The 18,569-nt window shown below is 40.8% G+C and overlaps 1 protein-coding gene across 6 annotated transcripts in view; it reads right to left on the bottom strand.

Annotated features, from left to right (window-relative positions):
* Positions 1 to 18,569, bottom strand: part of LOC117562017 (rho GTPase-activating protein 42) — a 79,631-nt gene that overhangs the window by 42,948 nt on the left and 18,114 nt on the right. For all 6 annotated transcript variants that reach the window (XM_034239782.1, XM_034239783.1, XM_034239784.1 and 3 more), the window contains exons 2-3: positions 17,543 to 17,638; positions 14,612 to 14,673 (exon numbers count right to left, since the gene is read on the bottom strand). In XM_034239782.1, coding sequence (XP_034095673.1) covers positions 14,612 to 14,673; positions 17,543 to 17,638 — 158 coding nt within the window. The remainder of the gene's footprint in view (positions 1 to 14,611; positions 14,674 to 17,542; positions 17,639 to 18,569) is intronic.

Genomic DNA, 18,569 nt, shown 5'->3' with positions numbered 1-18,569 from the left:
CACACAGCTCCTCATATCTGTTCAGAAACTGGACAAAAGTTAAACATGTACAAACCACAGACTGTCTGTGTCATAGCAAATACAGTCGCTGTAGTATCTGTATCATGTTGTTGTGAGTGTGGACGGAGCAGCTACAGCGTTAGTTTAGCCTGATCGATCCGATCTCCATTCAGAAAACACGTATTTTAAAAGGTGTTTCGCCTGCCGTCTTGTCTGCACACTTGTCAAAGCATTAATTCATGTTTCTTACTAACCAGTCTCAGTATGTAGTTATTCCGGCATCATTTTGAAACGTGTATTACAATTAAATCACGGTAAAATATGTTAATTTTGTTGTAGTTGGTATCTAAATAAGTGCAGTGAGTTCAAAAATATGCAGCATCACTTGAAGTCAGTCTATTATTTTCGGAGTGACAAGGAATGTCTCAAAGATACGTCAATCAAGTGGCACCTGCTAACGGGGTGGTGGATGATAGGCTTACATCTAAAAACGTTATTTAAAAAAAACATTTATTGTGTATATATATAAATGTATATTCTATAACACATAGGTGTGAGCAAGCTCTCTGATTGGTCAATAGGCGTGTTTGATTCCACGATCAAAGAACGGTCAAATAGAACGTGCCTTTTCACAACAAGTCAGTATCCCTCCGCGTCTGAGAAAAACGGTATACCCTTGGCCTGAAAAGCAAACTGCTTGCAGTTTGCTTTTTTCCAGTACAAGCGTACGGACCTCGGCGCAAGCGCCTTGGTCCTGCCGCAGTACTGTCGTACCAATAATGACGTTAAAGAACGGCCTCTCGTGTATGATTGCTTAAATATTGTATGAGTTGGGATGTAAAAATGCTATCCCTAATTTTTATCTCGTTCAATAAAAAAAAAACAACAGCAACACCATGAAAACAACATCTGTTTTCCACCACAGCCATAAAAGGCTCCCTCCCGGGGGGATAGGACCATCACTCTGAAAGCCTCGACACCAGGGCACTGCCCCTCCACTCCTAAATGCCCTCCACGCTCAGCAGGGCTGAACCTGCTCAAGCCATGCAGAACTTGAATCACTTTCACTCTTTTTATGCAGCTGAAAGGTTTATCAGCAGGGGAATTATAGCAGAATCTTCTTTTTTTTGTAAGATATAATTGGATATGTCTTCCTGAGGAATAGCACACTTGGGGAGATGCTAAGCCAATCACAAAGTGCACAAGCAAAAGATTATAGGACTGACCACCCGCCAAGCCGGACAGACAACAAAGGCTTCATGCTTGACAAGGCCAACAGAAATTGGGTTACTGGTAGGAATCCATCCCATGCAGCAGAGGCACCTTAGATACTCTGTATGCTGGTTAAAATTCCACAGAGGTCAGGAGGCTCCATCTGAAAAATACAGGTTTCCTCTCAGTCTGCTCTGACATGTCTGGGCTTCAGTGACTCTTATCAGTCTGTGTCCTTCTATTTTTAGGTCCTAGATTCAGTCCAGATGTGAAATGGGAGTGAGGGGGAATCTGGCGTTCATTTTAGAATTTGCTGCTGACAGTTAATAGTCTCTCTGTGTGAGCCTGACAACTTGATTTTTTTTAACTATGTGCAGCTTCCACTGCCTCAGCTGGCTTCTGTTATATATTAGCAGTTACAAACCGAAAACATAGAAACAACATCTGGGAGACAATGCAGCTTAAATAAAGCAGAAAGTCAAGTCTCAACTCATGTACTCCATAGTATTTCATGTTCTGCGGTTGTATAATTCCCTCGTTAAGATAGATTTCATACATCGGCTGAACATGTGTTGATTTAGGATGTGTTAATTGAGTTTTACTTTCAAATAAAAAAAGAACGAGAATAAAACCTTCTGGTAATCTTCATTATCCTGCCATTCTCCCCGAACCAGATGCTCACCCATTACCCTTTCTCCACAGAATATAGGACGTATATGTGGGCTTTTCAAACACGGGGAATCGTGAGAACATTAGGCAAGAGATTGTTTTCTCATTGCCAATAGACAAGGTTTGCTTTTCTAAATGTTGTAAGATTGGATTTATTTAGTTTCCATCGAGTTTGAACAAAGTGATAAATTACTGTTTCTGTCAATGGGGTCTGTTGGCTTAACAGAGAGCAGGGTTTTGTATAAACCGGGTAACATGGGCGCTGCGCCCTCTTACCAAAATGCCGTCTTACTTTAACATTTGAAAGTGATTCCAGGAAACAATATTTCTGTTCGTAAAAAACTACTCAAAAAATATGAAATTTGTGTCAAATAGACCGTCAGACAGCATAGAGAGCTTTGTTTTTACGGAGCTCTGACGTTGCGTTGTTGTTTACGTCTGCAGCGCCATCTTGAATACGGGCGTCATGTTCTCGCGAGAATTTATATATATCTATAAAAGCTCAGCGCCCGGCCACTATATTTTTCTAGAAAACCCCCCGGAGAGCATAGTAAAAGTATGTTTTGTGTGTTAATATATTATGATTATCCAAATCCCTGTTGATTTGTATTACTATACACTATTTTGTAACACACATCAGATAGCCTCGCATAGGGTTGGGAACCCAAACTCGGTAGACTAACCCTTTAGTATTGCAAAGAAAGCCTACATATCTGCATGGACGTAGGCTAAGGCTACGTAGCTATCTGTAGGGACCTGTAGAAAGTGACGACGTCACACATCAACGGAACAGCAGCGTGTGATTTGATTTGTTTAGATACCCAACAGCATGCGCGCGCGGCTCGGGCTCAGTCACCTCATAACACCAAATATGGATCGCGGTAAACGCTCAAAAGTGTGGCTCCACTACACACAAAAAGAGAAAGGCAAGGCAAAGTGCAATGCCTGTGGCAAGCTAATAGCTTGTTCGTCAGGTTGCACTTCTAATTTGCAAACATTTAAGACAGCACAGCATCGAGATAAAATAATGTACAGTCTTTAATAGCTTGTGGTCTTGCATGTCCAGAAGTGCCAGGTAAAGCTACACACCGTTCTCTTTAGCATTAAAAGGAACGCTGACCACCAGAGAAAAAACAGAGGAGTGTGACAGTTAACAATGTATCTAAAAATTCAGTGTAAAGTGAAGAAAAAAGCTTTCCGTCTTTTATACGTGAGACTGAACAATATTTGAGCTACTGACAGACAGCTGAGTGTATTAGCTTGACACCTCCCTCCCTGACAATCACACGTACCTCAGCTCTACATTATTGTTAGAATGCTGTCATTTCTGATTTTGTATCACTGTAGCTCAGTACACAAAGTCTGCAGTTTGGAAATGCCATAATATGCTACTCTGACAGCTGTCAGAAACCAGCATACACAGGAGGGAAAATGGAATTCACTGTAGAACTACAATTAAATAAACGTCAAATGGTAAAAAAAACAATATACGTGTCACCATAAATGTAACTTCTCTTTTCGTTGTTGTGAGCTTAACTGCATTTTGTATCAAATGTAATGACTTGTGTTGGCATGGTGGGCTGTTAGTGAAACACATAATTGCAAGTCATGAAAGAGAAAGTTATTTTCAAATATCGTTCTAAATTATTTTATTCCTCATGGGGTGTAAACGATTAGTTTGTTGCCATCAAAATATATTTTATAGTAAAAATGTATTATTTAACAGCTGTAGAGCAATATATCAGTTATATTTTTGATAGTATATTATGGGCCATTATGGGCTATTATCCCGGCATAGGTCTCGTTTTTATGTGGTGCAACCGGGTTTTAATGACAGTGTAGCAGAATATGCTCACAATGGGTTTATGACTACTTTATGAGAACTAATGCACTCCGATTTGCATTTATTTTACAAAAGGGCATAATTAAAAGACAAATCGAACATTATTTACTTTATGAGAGAATTTACCAACCCTCCCGAGTTGCTGCTGGTTGCTGGGGCCATTTTTAACTTGGAACTTACTCTAACACATCATTAATATCACATATGGAGCAAGAAAAGTAAAACAATATATGATAACAACCTGAAATGTGCCCCAAAATGGTAACATTAAATGGGCATACAACTAAAAAATGAATGCTTAAAGCCGCAGAGGATTACTGCAATACAATAAAAAAAGAAATATTCCCAAATAGTGCAGGTTAGAAATGTATATGAATATGTAGGGATTCATTTACATCGTATTAACAATGAGAGAAAAAATCATGGGATCTTACTCAATGATCATGATTTAAACAAGCTGTTTATCTCAGTTCTTGGATATGTCATTAAAAGGTATTGATTGATTGATTGATTGAACAGTTTATTAACAGCTTGTATATTGGGTACAGTACAGTACAGCTCAAAACATACAATTGTTAAGGGGATGCAGACCAGAGAAAGACTTTCGTCTTGTTTACATCAGGGTCCCCCATTTCCAATTCATCATGTCATTTAAGACATATAAGACATATTTGACATACAGATGGCTTATTTACAATTTACATACAGGTGGTTTTTTACATACAGATTGCTTGTTTACAATTTTCATTTAGATTTTGTTCTAATACATCCTAACCGGACATTTAAGACATACCAAGTCTACAGATATACAGTTAGTAACAGAGTCTAAAATGCGAGTATATACATAGATGGGGGGGGGGGGGGAGCTGTCCATTAAACGACAGGTTGAGATTTGTACCATTACCGGGGCCAGTTTTGCAATGCTCTCCCCCGAAGGTGCTCTTTAAGAGAGGTTTTGAAGGTAAGTATAGTTTTACTTTCCTTTACAGTTGTGGGAAGAGCGTTCCACCTTGATGTGGCATAATTGCGAAACGTGTATTCCCCCTTTTTTGTGCCAAATCTGGGTTTCACATGATTTGTGGAGCTCCCTCTGGTGTTATGATCATGGTATTCCTTGACCTTTGGGAAGAATGTTGACATGTACATGGGTGCCATAGAGGTGTAGTGGATCTTGTAGACCAGGCCCATTGCAAGTAGCTGTACTCTGTCGTCTACTCTAAGCCATCATAGGTTGTCAAAGTGGGCAGAGGTGAGGTGGGTTCTAGATGAAAGGTCAAGCAGTAGTCTGACCAGTTTATTTTGCGATGTTTGAAGTTTTATTTTTAGCGCCTTGGAGGTGCTATGGTACCATGACGTGCAAGCATAGTATGGGTATGTGGAGTGGACTGTAGTTATGAAGGTGGCTGTGTTTGCTCAGTGCTTGTATTTGTTATTGTCCTGCACATACTTAAACCATGCAGTCTATGAGTAAACTCAATGAGTACATGTATGTTTTAATATGAATCCAGTAAATGCTCTGGGTCAGTATGGATTCAACCCTGAGGCATACAAAGTGCTGCTTTTCCAATGTATTACAACTACTGAATTATTACAACCTGATGTTCAATACATTTCCAAGAACTACCACAGGAAAATGTGAACTAAGCTTAAGCACATTACAGTTAATATCATACATGGGGAAAGACATTCTGAAAGAATAATAACAGACCTGGATAATAAACCATATAATCGAAAGATTTTCAGCTGTTGGGCTAACTTAGCTAAATCAGCAGTAGTGCACATTTTCTTGTTTTTAAACTCTCTTTTTTCATCTTGAGTCAGCAACAGGACAAAGCTGGACATCTGGAGAAAGTTCCTAATGTCCAGTTTGATGGAAGCTGAAAATGGCTAAGGTGGGGATATGGACAATTAATGCAGTTTTATGAGTCTGTGTATTTGGCCTTGTCTACATCAAACAGCTCCTTTCATTATTTATGATGGAGCTCGATTTATGCCGAGATCGCACTGTTGTGAAACTGTAAATTAAATTGAAACAGATATGCTTGATGAAAGCCATGGTCCTGGCAAGCATATTTAATAATCACTGAACTTGCTATACACCGACTGTTTCTATAAAAAAAAGGCTTGAAAATGAGCTCTACAGAGCGTCTACTGTATAGAGTATTTTAAAGCAATATCTAAGCATAACACCCCAAGTGAGGTGAGTCATTAGCAGTTAACAGTTCATGTATAAGAGCAGCAAAGAAAGAAGTTGCTCTCACTTCAAAGTAAGCACCAGTATAAGCTCCTTGGAAACCATGTAAAAAGTTATTTACTTTAATTTCAGTGGGATTTAAAAGAAAGGATGTTTAAAACTGACATAAATTACATTGCTGACACTTAATCTCAAGAGATTTAAAATATGTGAAAGTAGAGAATAAGCTTTACATTTTGTGTCACCAACATTACAATCAACCAAAAGCTCAAAGTGCAGGGATCATATGTTCCATATTCCTGTGATCATCTGACGAGTGAGAAGTCTGCCAGGTAAAGAGAAAAGAGATGATGCAAAGAGGAGGCCTTTCAAGCAAGACGAGGGAGAAACAGTATGATGAAGGGCGCTTGTGCTATGAATAGTTGTAGTTTACTTATCAAATCTTTCAGTTGAATAAAACACTGCATCCTCTCAGACTAGTCATAGCCGTTTGATTTATTACATTTATTTCTGTCAACTTGCATGTTGATAAAAACTTTACTTCCTACACTCAGTGGTGGTGCTATTTTGTATGTGTTATCAGTTCAGCCATGTCTCTGCTTGTTGATTTGTTTATGATCCCTTTCGTGATAAGAAAAACCCTAGAATAATATGCAATTGTGTAATATCTATATTTTCTATCATTAGTGCACACAAATGCTGTTAACAGCTGAAAGACAGTGTTCCAATTTAGATTGTTGACCACATACAGTATACACTGTATGCATTCATCTTTGTGACATGAACTCATAAAAAGAGGTTGTATGGAAACGGTGTAACTCATTGTTTAATGCTCATCTTTGACAGCCATCAGATGACCATCACCACACCAGAAAGACTGACTCACCAGTCTGCACCACACACAGTGAGAACCCACACACCAAGTGTATTGGCCAGTATGTCACATCCTGTTTCTATCCTTCCTAGAGAATGCATTTTTAAGCTCTGCATCATTTCTAATGTAGCCGAATACAGCTAGTTCAGCTCATCACTGGTGTTGGACAGTGTGTATCATCTGTAGTAATTAAATAATTGACAAGGATCAGAATTTTACAAGTAAAACATATTGCTCTACAGGCCACATTAATTTATAATGCTTATGAATTTATGCACTGTGCCTTTATGCTTGTCAAATTGATTAGGATGGTATTGGAATACCCTGTCATCCCTCATAGAAAATTATGAGGGGCCGTACGGGACATTATTCAGAAATACCGTTCACACACACACATGAAACTCACTCATATATTATACACATGTGAAACGCACTCACACACACATGAAATGCGATTTCAGTATGTTGTGTGAGAGGGATTTCAGTAGCCTATATTGTGTGAGAGGGATTTCAGTTGAAACGGAAGTCGTTTTAAAAAACAGCGAATAACCGCGAATTTCAAAAAAGCGAAAACAATATTTTTCGTCTTTCCGTTTGCGATTGTTCCATTCCATCATGTCTGCTCAGCAGCCTGCACAAAGCTTAATTGATGCAGCAGCGGCGGGCAACGGCCCACTACAGCTCCCCTTGTAGGGAGAGACTGTGCATCCCGATATCAAGCACAACACTGCTTTGCTCTGCAATTGATTTAGTGGTGTTGAGGGGAAACAATAAATAAAGATTAAAAAAGCACAAAAGCATTATAATGGAGAATTATAGATAAGAGACAAAGAGGAAAGATGATAAATGTTAGTCATTTCCGATGTATGACATCTTATTGTGTTAACTGCGTTGAGTTTTTTTAAACTTTTTCTTCCATATTTAAGAATGAAAGCATTTCTTAATCGAATGTATACACTTTTATTCTACTGCGGTCAAGCCAGCCAGCCGCCCGCACGTTAAATTGCGGTGGGCGAATATCTTATGCATTACGGTAGAGGTAAAAACTGCCTTCAAAATAAAAGTGCTTACTCGGTCAATAACAAATATACCAAACATATTCATATATACTGGAGATTAAATTAAGAAATATGTACTATATAATGTGATCAATAATAATTTAAAACAAACTACGTATAACTACCACATTATAACTGAGTGAATGTAAAACTTAAGGAGTTTAAAAATAAAATACTTTTGAAATCTCATATGGGCCTTCTCTTTTTAGATAAGAATAAATACAAAATTGTCAATCATCGAAGACTTATTTCACTTCAGGGTGATGGCAAACCCCCAGGAAGTGCGCCGGAGTCTGATGAGAATATTCGTTGTGGCCAAACGGCGGTACTACACTTCCTTTAGGTTGCTGGGCCCGGAAACACTTTTTCCCATTGACTTACATGGGGAAAGAGTGGTCTGTAACTCGTTGGATAATTTTTTTTAAACTAAATAAACAACCCAGTATGAACACTTGAATAGCCCTTATTAAAAACATTAGTTCCTCAAGTTGTAAAAATGTGCTAATAACGTTATTCTGAGAGTTATTTCCCTCGGCATTATGAACGCGCATCTAACCCACGGGACCGCGCCGCCCGGCACGTTCATGTTACGTGTTCAGTACTACATGAGTTTCTCTTTACCCATGGATGCACAATAACAACGGACCCATATCGCCTTACTGCCATCCCACGGAGCTGTAATAATGGATATATTGCACATGTTTGCTGTAATTCATCATTTGTAAACTATTATACTACATGGGCTGTATGATTAAATCTTGTACCGTAAATGTTGTATTAAATAAAGTTAATATTACCGACGTTAGATTAACGTCCCTGTAGCTTATTATTGCACTAAGAAGCTTATTGCACTGTGTATATATATGTATATATATATATATATATATATATACACTGAACACAAATATAAACGCAACACTTTTGTTTTTGCTCCCATTTTTTATGAGATGAACTCAAAGATCTAAAACGTTTTCTATATACACAAAATAACCATTTCTCTCAAATATTGTTCAAAAATCTGAAAGAATCTGTTATAGTGAGCACTTGCCGAGATAATCCATCCCACCTCACAGGTGTGGCATATCAAGATGCTGATTAGACAGCAGGATTATTGCACAGGTGTGCCTTAGAATGGCCACAATAAAAGGCCACTCTGAAACGTGCAGTTTTGCTTTATTGGGGGGGGTCTGGGGGGGTCCGAAAACCAGGCAGTATCTGGTGTGAGGGGTAGGGTTAGGGGTAGGGTTAGGGGTAGGGTTAGGGTAATGTTGTGAATCGAGTGGCCTGTGTTCGTCGTCCATAACATACGCCTGCCCATACCCACCACCACCATGGGCCACTCGATTCACAACATTACCCTAACCCTACCCCTAACCCTACCCCTACCCCTCGCACCAGATACTGACTGGTTTTCAGACCCCCCCAATAAAGCAAAAATGCACGTTTCAGAGTGGCCTTTTATTGTGGCCAGCCTAATTACATCTGTGCAATAATCATGCTGTCTAATCATAGACTGTTTATATAAATGGACGTAGTGTCCGTGACGTCACCCATAGGATTCTGCAGAGTTGCCGTGAAGCCCTTAGTAGGTGGAGTCGGCCACTAACGGCTCGACTGTGACGCCAGAGTCTAATCCCGCCTGCTCCAAATAAGGGCAAAGAGGCGGAGCCGAGGCGGGACCTGCTGCCTCCGAACTGGAAGTAAACAGAGCTAGCTCAGGCTAAGAAGCTAAGCTAACATGAAATACATGCATACCAAGTTACTGCTAACAGTGTAGTTCCCCTATATAAAAGTTACATTCATAATCAAATGAGACAATCTGCAAGAGAATTAGCTATATTTTGTTATTCTTAATGCTTGTCATTCACACGTTGAGAAAAGACGGACTCCACCGCCCGGACCTAACGGAGCCGCAGTGGGCTAGCTCCGGGACGCCGGCTGGAGCTAGCCCCCTGCGGCTCCGTTAGCTCCGGCGGCCACCACTGGGAAAATTGGGTCCCCTATTAACATTTGCTCCCGTTTAGCATTATGGGCGTCATACCCATAGACTATAAAAGTCTTACCCAAGGCTGAATCATAAACTAAAATGTATATGTATGCATAAAGGGTTACATCCTTAGCTGGCTAATAAGTAACAAGCTAAGCTACCAAGCACACAAACACCTGCGAATGGGGTTAACATGTATAATATTATCATTTTAGACTTCTTGGAAGTTCTGTTAGTACATTCAAGCGCACAGCACGACATTTTAATTGTCTGGTATTTGTAACAATATTCCCTAAAAGGCACAATCACCACGAACACGGCTAAAGCTAAAGGGTCAAGTACAGTACTATGATTAACTAACGTTGTAGCCTCTATGGTTGTAGCCTAGCAGAGCAGAGTGGACAAGTTGCTGTTAGCTGACAGTGAGGCATGTAGTGTCCATCAAAGTGACCACGCCCTAATTTATGCAAAAACTTTAAGACCTAATATAAATAAAAGGGTCGTGTTAGAAAACAATTCACTCACAGATTCATAATCATGAAGGTGGAATCTAACTATATCGATAATAATATTTGTTGCATCCATGGGTAGAAACATGTTTTTTTCTGCTGTAAAGTTGGGCATTTTAACATGGGGGTCTATGGAAATTGCTCCTTTCTGCAGCCAGTCCCTAGCGGCCCATGTATGAACTGCAGTGTGTGGCACTTCCGTATTGGCGTCCCGGCTGTTCCCCAGAGTTTGCCGCTTGTGTCTAATCAGCATCTTGATATGCCACACCTGTGAGGTGGGATGGATTATCTCGGCAAAGGAGAAGTGCTCACTATCACAGATTTTTGCAGATTTGTGAACAATATTTGAGAGAAATGGTTATTTTGTGTATATAGAACATGTTTTAGATCTTTGAGTTCATCTCATGAAAAATGGGAGCAAAAACAAAAGTGTTGCGTTTATATTTTTGTTCAGTGTATATATATATACAGTGCAATAATTATTTCATGCTAAATGAAGCTCTGTTGGATATCACTAGATCCATCCATCCATCCATCTTCTCCCGCTTATCCGTGGTCGGGTCGCGGGGGTAGCAGTTCCAGCAGAGAGCCCCAAACTTTCTTTTCCCTGGCGACATCAACCAGCTCTGACTGGGGGATCCCAAGGCGCTCCCAGGCCAGCGAAGAGATATAATCCCTCCACCTGGTCCTAGGTCTACCCCTTGGTCTCTTCCCAGCTGGACGTGCCTGGAACACCTCCCTAGGGAGGCGCCCAGGTGGCATCCTAACTAGGTGCCCGAACCACCTCAACTGGCTCCTTTCGACGCGAAGGAGGAGCGGCTCAACTCCGAGTCCCTCCCTGATGACCGAACTTCTCACCTTATCCCTAAGGGAGACACCAGCCACCCTGCGGAGGAAACCCATCTCGGCCGCTTGTATCCGCGATCTCGTTCTTTCGGTCATGACCCATCCTTCATGACCATAGGTGAGGGTAGGAACGAAAATGGCCCGGTAGACAGAGAGCTTTGCCTTCTGGCTCAGCTCCCTTTTCGTCACAACGGTGCGGTAAAGCGACTGCAGTACCGCTCCCGCTGCTCCGATTCTCCGGCCCATCTCACGCTCCATTGTTCCCTCACTCGAGAACAAGACCCCGAGATACTTGAACTCCTTCACTAGATCCTGTTACAGCGTAATATAAGTACATAACGATTGAGTTTACATTAGCATAATGACTAGCTAGCCGCTAACTGCTAACTGCCGCCTCGTTAATATCAAATCCATCATAATAACAACCCATTACCATGCTGTCATGAACGTGCGGTGCTGTTACGTGTACGCAAATTGACGTGCTTGATGTGAACGAGCATTTTGGTTAAAGTTGCGCTATGAGCGCACATACGGGTACTTCTCAGGCATGCCGGGTAATCTGTGATGTTTCACTCTCTCAAAAGTTGGGCCATTTTATCATCATGCGCTAATGAGCAACTCATAGGAATGAATGAGGCCCCGCCTCCCACGCTGTATCCAGTTCTTATTATACATCCATGGGTGATAGCAGGACACCCCACTCAGAGAAAATCAGGACATTCTGGTGTAGAGTTTCAAAATAAAAGACCTTTGAAATCTCTATTATATGAGCTGTCATCCCTCTGTTTTTAGATAAGAATAAAACAAAAACCCTCAGTATCAAAGACTTATTTCACTCCAGGGTGATAGCATCATTCACCCAGGAGTGAAATAAGTCTTTGATACTGGAGCGTTTTGGTTGTTCATATATATATAATAGAGATTTCAAAGGTCTTTTATTTTGAAACTCTACATCAGAATGTCCTGATTTTCCTTCATGTGACAGGAAGGCCTTCCTTTTTTAACTGAAAAGCAAATTAATTCAATACTGAACTCAGCGTTTCACATGTGTGCGTGAGAGCATTTCACATGTGTGTGTGAGAGCGTTTCACATGTGTGTGAGAGCATTTCACATGTGTGTGTGAGAGTGTTTCATATGTGTGTGAGAGCATTTCACATGTGTGTGTGAGTGCGTTTCACATGTGTGTGTGAGAGCGTTTCACATGTGTGTGAGAGCATTTCACATGTGTGTGTGAGAGTGTTTCACATGTGTGTGAGAGCATTTCACATGTGTGTGTGAGTGCGTTTCACATGTGTGTGTGAGAGCGTTTCACATGTGTGTGTGAGAGCGTTTCACATGTGTGTGTGAGAGCGTTTCACAAGTGTGTGAGAGCGTTTCACATGTGTGTGTGAGAGCGTTTCACATGTGTGTGAGAGCATTTCACATGTGTGTGTGTGAGAGCGTTTCATGTGTGTGTGAGAGAGCGTTTCACATGTGTGTGTGAGAGCGTTTCATGTGTGTGTGTGTGAGATCGTTTCACATGTGTGTGTGAGAGCGTTTTATGTGTGTGTGAGAGAGCGTTTCACATGTGTGTGTGAGAGCGTTTCATGTGTGTGTGTGTGAGATCGTTTCACATGTGTGTGTGAGAGCGTTTCATGTGTGTGTGAGAGAGCGTTTCACATGTGTGTGTGAGAGCGTTTCATGTGTGTGTGTGTGAGATCGTTTCACATGTGTGTGTGAGAGCGTTTCATGTGTGTGTGAGAGGGTTTTATGTGTGTGTGAGAGTGTTTCACATGTGTGTGTGAGAGCGTTTCACATGTGTGTGAGAGCGTTTCATATGCGTATATGAGAGCAGTTCATATGTGTGTGTGAGAGTGTTTGACATGTAAATGTGAATAACTTTGGATTTGATGTGTGTGTGAGTGTTTCACAAGTGTATGTGAACGGTATTTCGGAATAATGTCCCTAACGGCCCCTCATATTTAAGCGTGCCGTGCCAAACCCGGCCCGTTTTTGGTTGCGTTTCCACTAGGGGTAGTCCCGGCTAACGGGTAGTTTTTCACAGTTTTTCTGGCTCTCCAAAATCCAGGTTCTTTCCGGGCCAACAACCGGGCTGAGTATGCTAAACTAGTGAGAGAATCGCTGGGAAGGGGGGCTACAACTACAACAAAATGAACATATTTTACCGTGATTTAATTGTAATACACATTTCAAAATGATTCCGAAGTAACAACTTACTGATACCGGTTAGTAAAATCCATGAATTAATGCTTTGACAAGTCTGCAGACAGACGGCAGGCGAAAAACCGTTTAAAATGCGTGTTTTCGCCTGTTTCTTGACTCGGACTATTCTGACTCGCCTGCTCCCTGACCCTCCCTGTACCTGCGTCTCCCGTCTGGCCTACTCCTGGAACCCCGACCAGCCCTTTGCCTACTGTCTGCCGGTTTGTCTTACCAGAACTTTACCAGAACTTTTCTGTGGAAACTAGTTATAATAAAGCTGGTTACCGACTTTCCCTGGTCTCCCGTGTGTTGCATTTTGGTTCTCAGCTCGTTCGTGACAGAGTGTGAGAGCTGAAGAATTATCTTGAAACTTTGATTGTTTGTCCTTTGAGTGTTTGCCCTTCACGTGTTTGTCCTTTATGTGTTTGTCCTAAAAAGCACTATTTGTGCTCCCCAAACTAAATAGGTTCAGTATCTAAAACTCAGCTCCTTAAACTGAAAATAGCGGCTGTAAAAAACAGCTCCTTCAAGGGAAATGGAGAGCAAATGAAAATGTCTGAGGTAGTTACAAAACCTATGGCTGCAAACCTGCAGCTGATCTTATTTGCATATCAGACTTGGTAAATCAGATGCACAGCTGAAGTATGTGGACTAAGGTAATTCCTGCCTTGAGGCACCTTTCAGTACCACCCTATATAATGTCTACTGTTACAAAGTAACTGGTGCAGGGCCAGGTTTTTTCACACAAACTGAGCAGCACTGTGATAAAGCTAAGAAAACTATACTTTGAAGCCGGTAAACCAAATTACAAAGAATAAAGGGAAATAAATACAAAGCATATCACAATATGAATAAAGTACAAGACATTCCTTGTTCTGCTGTAATGTGTATATTCTGTACCTGTTCTTTCTTTCAGTTCCTAATACTGCGATTTTCAAACCTTGGTGAACTTTAACAGAACACTTCTGTTTTTTCGACAGCTGAATAAGTTGACTGACTGGTGTACAGAGAAAGCGTGATAATTCACTCTTTATATATATATATACATCTGTTTCAGGGCAAAATTGGAAGGTAGGTCACAAGATGTCTCTACTTCATCAGAACAAACCAATTTGTGTCCAAATGGTGTTTCTCAGAGTGTTAAAGCCAGACAAGCATGTGTTCTTCCTTTGTTTTATATAATCTACAAAATCAAATAACAAAATTGCTTTCTTACCAAGCGCCTTCTTTCTTCTTCAACCGTGGTCAACAGCTGGGAGAACTCTTTGAAAGACTGGGCTGTAACACAAAGAAATACAACAGCACATCAAACGTGAAACACTGCATGTTAGGTCAATAAATGCATCAACGTATGTATGATACATCCCGCATAATATGTTCACCGTTACGCACGGACCCAGTGACCCACCGGGTTGTTATATTCAGATGATAAAATAATATATATTTTTACACCCCCCCACAAGCAGTGTAGCATGGTGCTAAAATGTTTATTTGCAATGCAGCTTCAGTGCACCACATTTTAGAACCTAATAAAATCATGCAGCTGTCCAATTTAAAACCCAAGACTTGCAGTGAAAAACAATACTTCAATTGAATGGAGCCCACTGATTGCTTCCTTTTATTTGCTTCCCCTGTTAGGCTGTGCAATATGCTGTCACAATGTAGGAGTGACTTATGTGGTGGAGATATGTTCACGCCACCTGGGCTATACTTCAGTAGCTCATAATGCATTATGCATGCTCGGATGAATTCAGCACAATACATTGGATCTCATCTGCCAGAGAATTGTGCCTTGTAGCTTCACAGCTTATTAAACAGAGGGACAGATACAGTTTGGCCTCTGTTGGTCAGCCCCAGTGTCACCCTGTGTCCAGCCATTTAGCTGCGGTCGAGCCCTGCTTGCCAACACGGTAACATCATTATCAGCCGCGACGGCTTGGCACGGGGAGCCATGCATCATCTAAGACACTTTGGTCCATTTACACACCAAAGCTTTTAAAAGACCAGCGAGCAATGATTTTGTGCCAGGGATCCTGCAGGCCGGCTGGCCTCCTATTAACGCCACTGGCTCCTTTATTAACAGCACAAACCTCTCAGGGGGTAAAGGGCACAGCTGGAGCCGTTGATGGGACAAGATTAGACTCTGAAGAAAGGAAATAGGAGTCAAAGTGAGGTTACAGCTTGCATATCATTCATTGGTAAATGGAGGAGAAGCAATGGACCTCATGAATCATTGAAGGTAATGAAATTGACTTCCTCACTTGTAGACGCATAAGGAGGATTATATGAAAATAAGGTGTGACATTGTACACTTTTGTTTGTATATTTAATAGAACATTTTCTTACAATAACAAAATGTTCTTATATCCAATGTCATGGTTTAAATGGTGTCTTGCTGCTTGATTTTTTACTTTTTAAATCTGGATCTTGCCCTCTTCTTACTTGAACAGCTAGTGGAGACTAAAGGATTGACCTTCTGAGGGAAGGGCATGTTACTTTTCGGAAAAATCTAAATTTCTATAGCTACATCAATCTTTTGGCCCCATTGATTCATGGATAACTGGCGCGGAATGTGTGAATGTCACTGCAGGAAGTCTTAGAGTCAAATCAATAAAAGGTCAGGTGAACCCGTCTGGCATCGCGTACAGGATCTCGATGTGTCGTAGGGAAGTTGGGAGCATCAAAGTGAAATATACCGATACTGCATCAAGATCGTGGCTGGCATTCACACAAGGGTCTAGCTATGTCAGTCAGAAAACTCAGTGTCATTGATGACTAGATTGATTTCAACAAGCTGTTTCATTTTTTTCCGCTCACAGAGTAATCATGGCCTTTTCTCTCCGAGATGGAGGGTGAACACCATAGTGTAACTCAGAGTATGAGAACATCTTTTATCTTTCAGAAAATATTGAACACTTAATTGCTTGCCTCATAATTGGACTCAGTGTGTTATTTGTATGAAAGCATTGAGTTTGTGTGTTATGGATGAATGGAATTTTGTTGTAGAAAATGACATGGTGTTTAGTTTAATCTGAATTGATCAATTATATGTTCAGTGTCCTGTTATTTCTGCCAAATCTGCATCCATAGTCCACTGTACTCAAGTGAATGTACTACTGTCTGCATTACAGTCAATAAAATGCTTCCCAACAGATGATCATGGCTCTCAATTGAGCAACGGCCAAGCCACTGGCTTTTATTGTGCCAGTGGTTTGCACTGTAAATACCGAGCAGGTCCAGCTACATAACAGGTGGGCAGCTAAAATACCCACTGTTCAACCTGAGATCAACACTTCTTTTGATTGAAGGCCAGGGAGAGAATACATTGTCATAAATTAAAACGTGCTTGACGCTAATGAGGCTTGGAGTTGGGTGTGGAATGTTCAACAAGCATAATTGTTCTGTTGCATCCCTGCCTATCAAATAGCCGCTTTAGCTTTGGGAGAAAAAAAAGGAAAGGCGGACTTTCATTACGCATTCAGATGAACATTACAACCTTATGTACGAGAGGTCTAATCCAGTCTAGCCCTCACAGATAGACAGTAATTCTGCATTCTCCAGTGCCACGGAGCAAAGGACTCAAGCTGCGGATAATGAGCAGTGCGAAAAAAGAAGAGGAAAAAGAGGCCAGACTGGGAGTCCTGCCCATTAGAGCCAAAGAGCCCCCATGCGCAGCTGTTTTCATATTCCTGAGGCAAGGAGGTTCACACCTCCATTAATCTCTGACACTGATCACAATTAGTCCCCTTGATCTTTGTAGACTTGAAAAGGTACAGGGAAAGCATCATAAGCAAATCAATAGCATTAATTAGACATGCATCGCATGGCATACTCAAAGCCAAATCCCATTCCAAGAAGTTGCAGAGTATGGTTAATTTTGTCTAAGAAAAGCTCTCAATGACTCTGAGAAAGTGTTTCCTTTTTCCAATGGATCCTTTCACTGACATAACATTGCTCAAGTAGTATAACATCAGAACGTTAGCAATATAGGAAAAAGACACACCTCTTATATTGACAGCACTACAGCATATAACCAAGGATCTCCCATCAGAATCCATTGGGAAATGTGAGACAAGGTTCTGATTGAGGTGACAATCCGACTAATTGGCAAAGCAAGAGAGAAATCTGCAGGCCAAAATGAACTCACCAATGTTCACCTCGTCATCTGTCTCCGCATCACCAATGCACTCAAACTGGAACTCTTGCAGGGACAGGGAGAACTTCAGGACAGCAACAGAGAGATCTGTAAAAACACAGGTTTTGAGCATTACAATGAAACGTTCATAAATGAATCAATGAATATGTGAAACAAAAGCATCAGGGTAATTATAAAGAGAGCTTAACATATCCAAGTGCAACTACAGCAGCAAAATAGTGACATAAGACTATTGCTTGACTCCTTGAGGGCGCAGTGGAGCAAACCAATGCACTTATATTATCTGCTGACTGTCCAATTCCATGCCCACTGACCTTTATAGCTTAGCAGTTCTATGAGTGAAAGCAATATGTGTGATGATGTTTTCACTTGCCAATTGATCATAATACCGCGATCTGTCCAGAGAAATGAAGCCCAACTGAGATGCCTAACCTTTGTGTCAGTGATATTGCACACATAGAGTTAAACTAAAAAAAATGTCCCCTTTGGATACTCTCACTCTTAGATATAAATGATTAATGATTATTGCATTCCAGGAGTTTACGTGTGATAAAGTGGAATTCTACTATTCTTAGAAAAATGTGTCACTTTAGGTAATAAAGCTTTCCAGTGACTCCCCCCTTTAATCAAACATTAACCGGTGAGGCCAGTGGAACATTTCTACAGTCTCAGAAACATTTTCCAATTGTTCATTTGCAATTGACTGTTGACTTTGAATAACACTACAGTAGATACTTAAATAAAGCTATTCCACATTCCAACCATTTTTCCTTTCATTTGGTATGCTGAATAGCTCTAAATACTACAGTACCCAAGAGCCTTAGCAATTATAATTGAGGAGAAGAAGATGCAAATCAGTCCAAGCATATTCACCAATCTTCAATATGACAATCAGGAACCAATCATTGTACTATAGTTGATGAACTGATCAAAATGCAAATGTGCGTCAGAACAAGAATTAATTAAAAATAACAACCAAATCCTTGGACTTTAACCAATAACCTCTGGTTCCCAAGCC

The sequence above is a fragment of the Gymnodraco acuticeps genome, unplaced genomic scaffold (assembly GCF_902827175.1).
Source record: "Gymnodraco acuticeps unplaced genomic scaffold, fGymAcu1.1, whole genome shotgun sequence".
Taxonomy (NCBI): domain Eukaryota; kingdom Metazoa; phylum Chordata; class Actinopteri; order Perciformes; family Bathydraconidae; genus Gymnodraco; species Gymnodraco acuticeps.
Note: the sequence above shows the minus strand (reverse complement) of the source record. Positions and strands in the feature narration are given on the sequence as shown.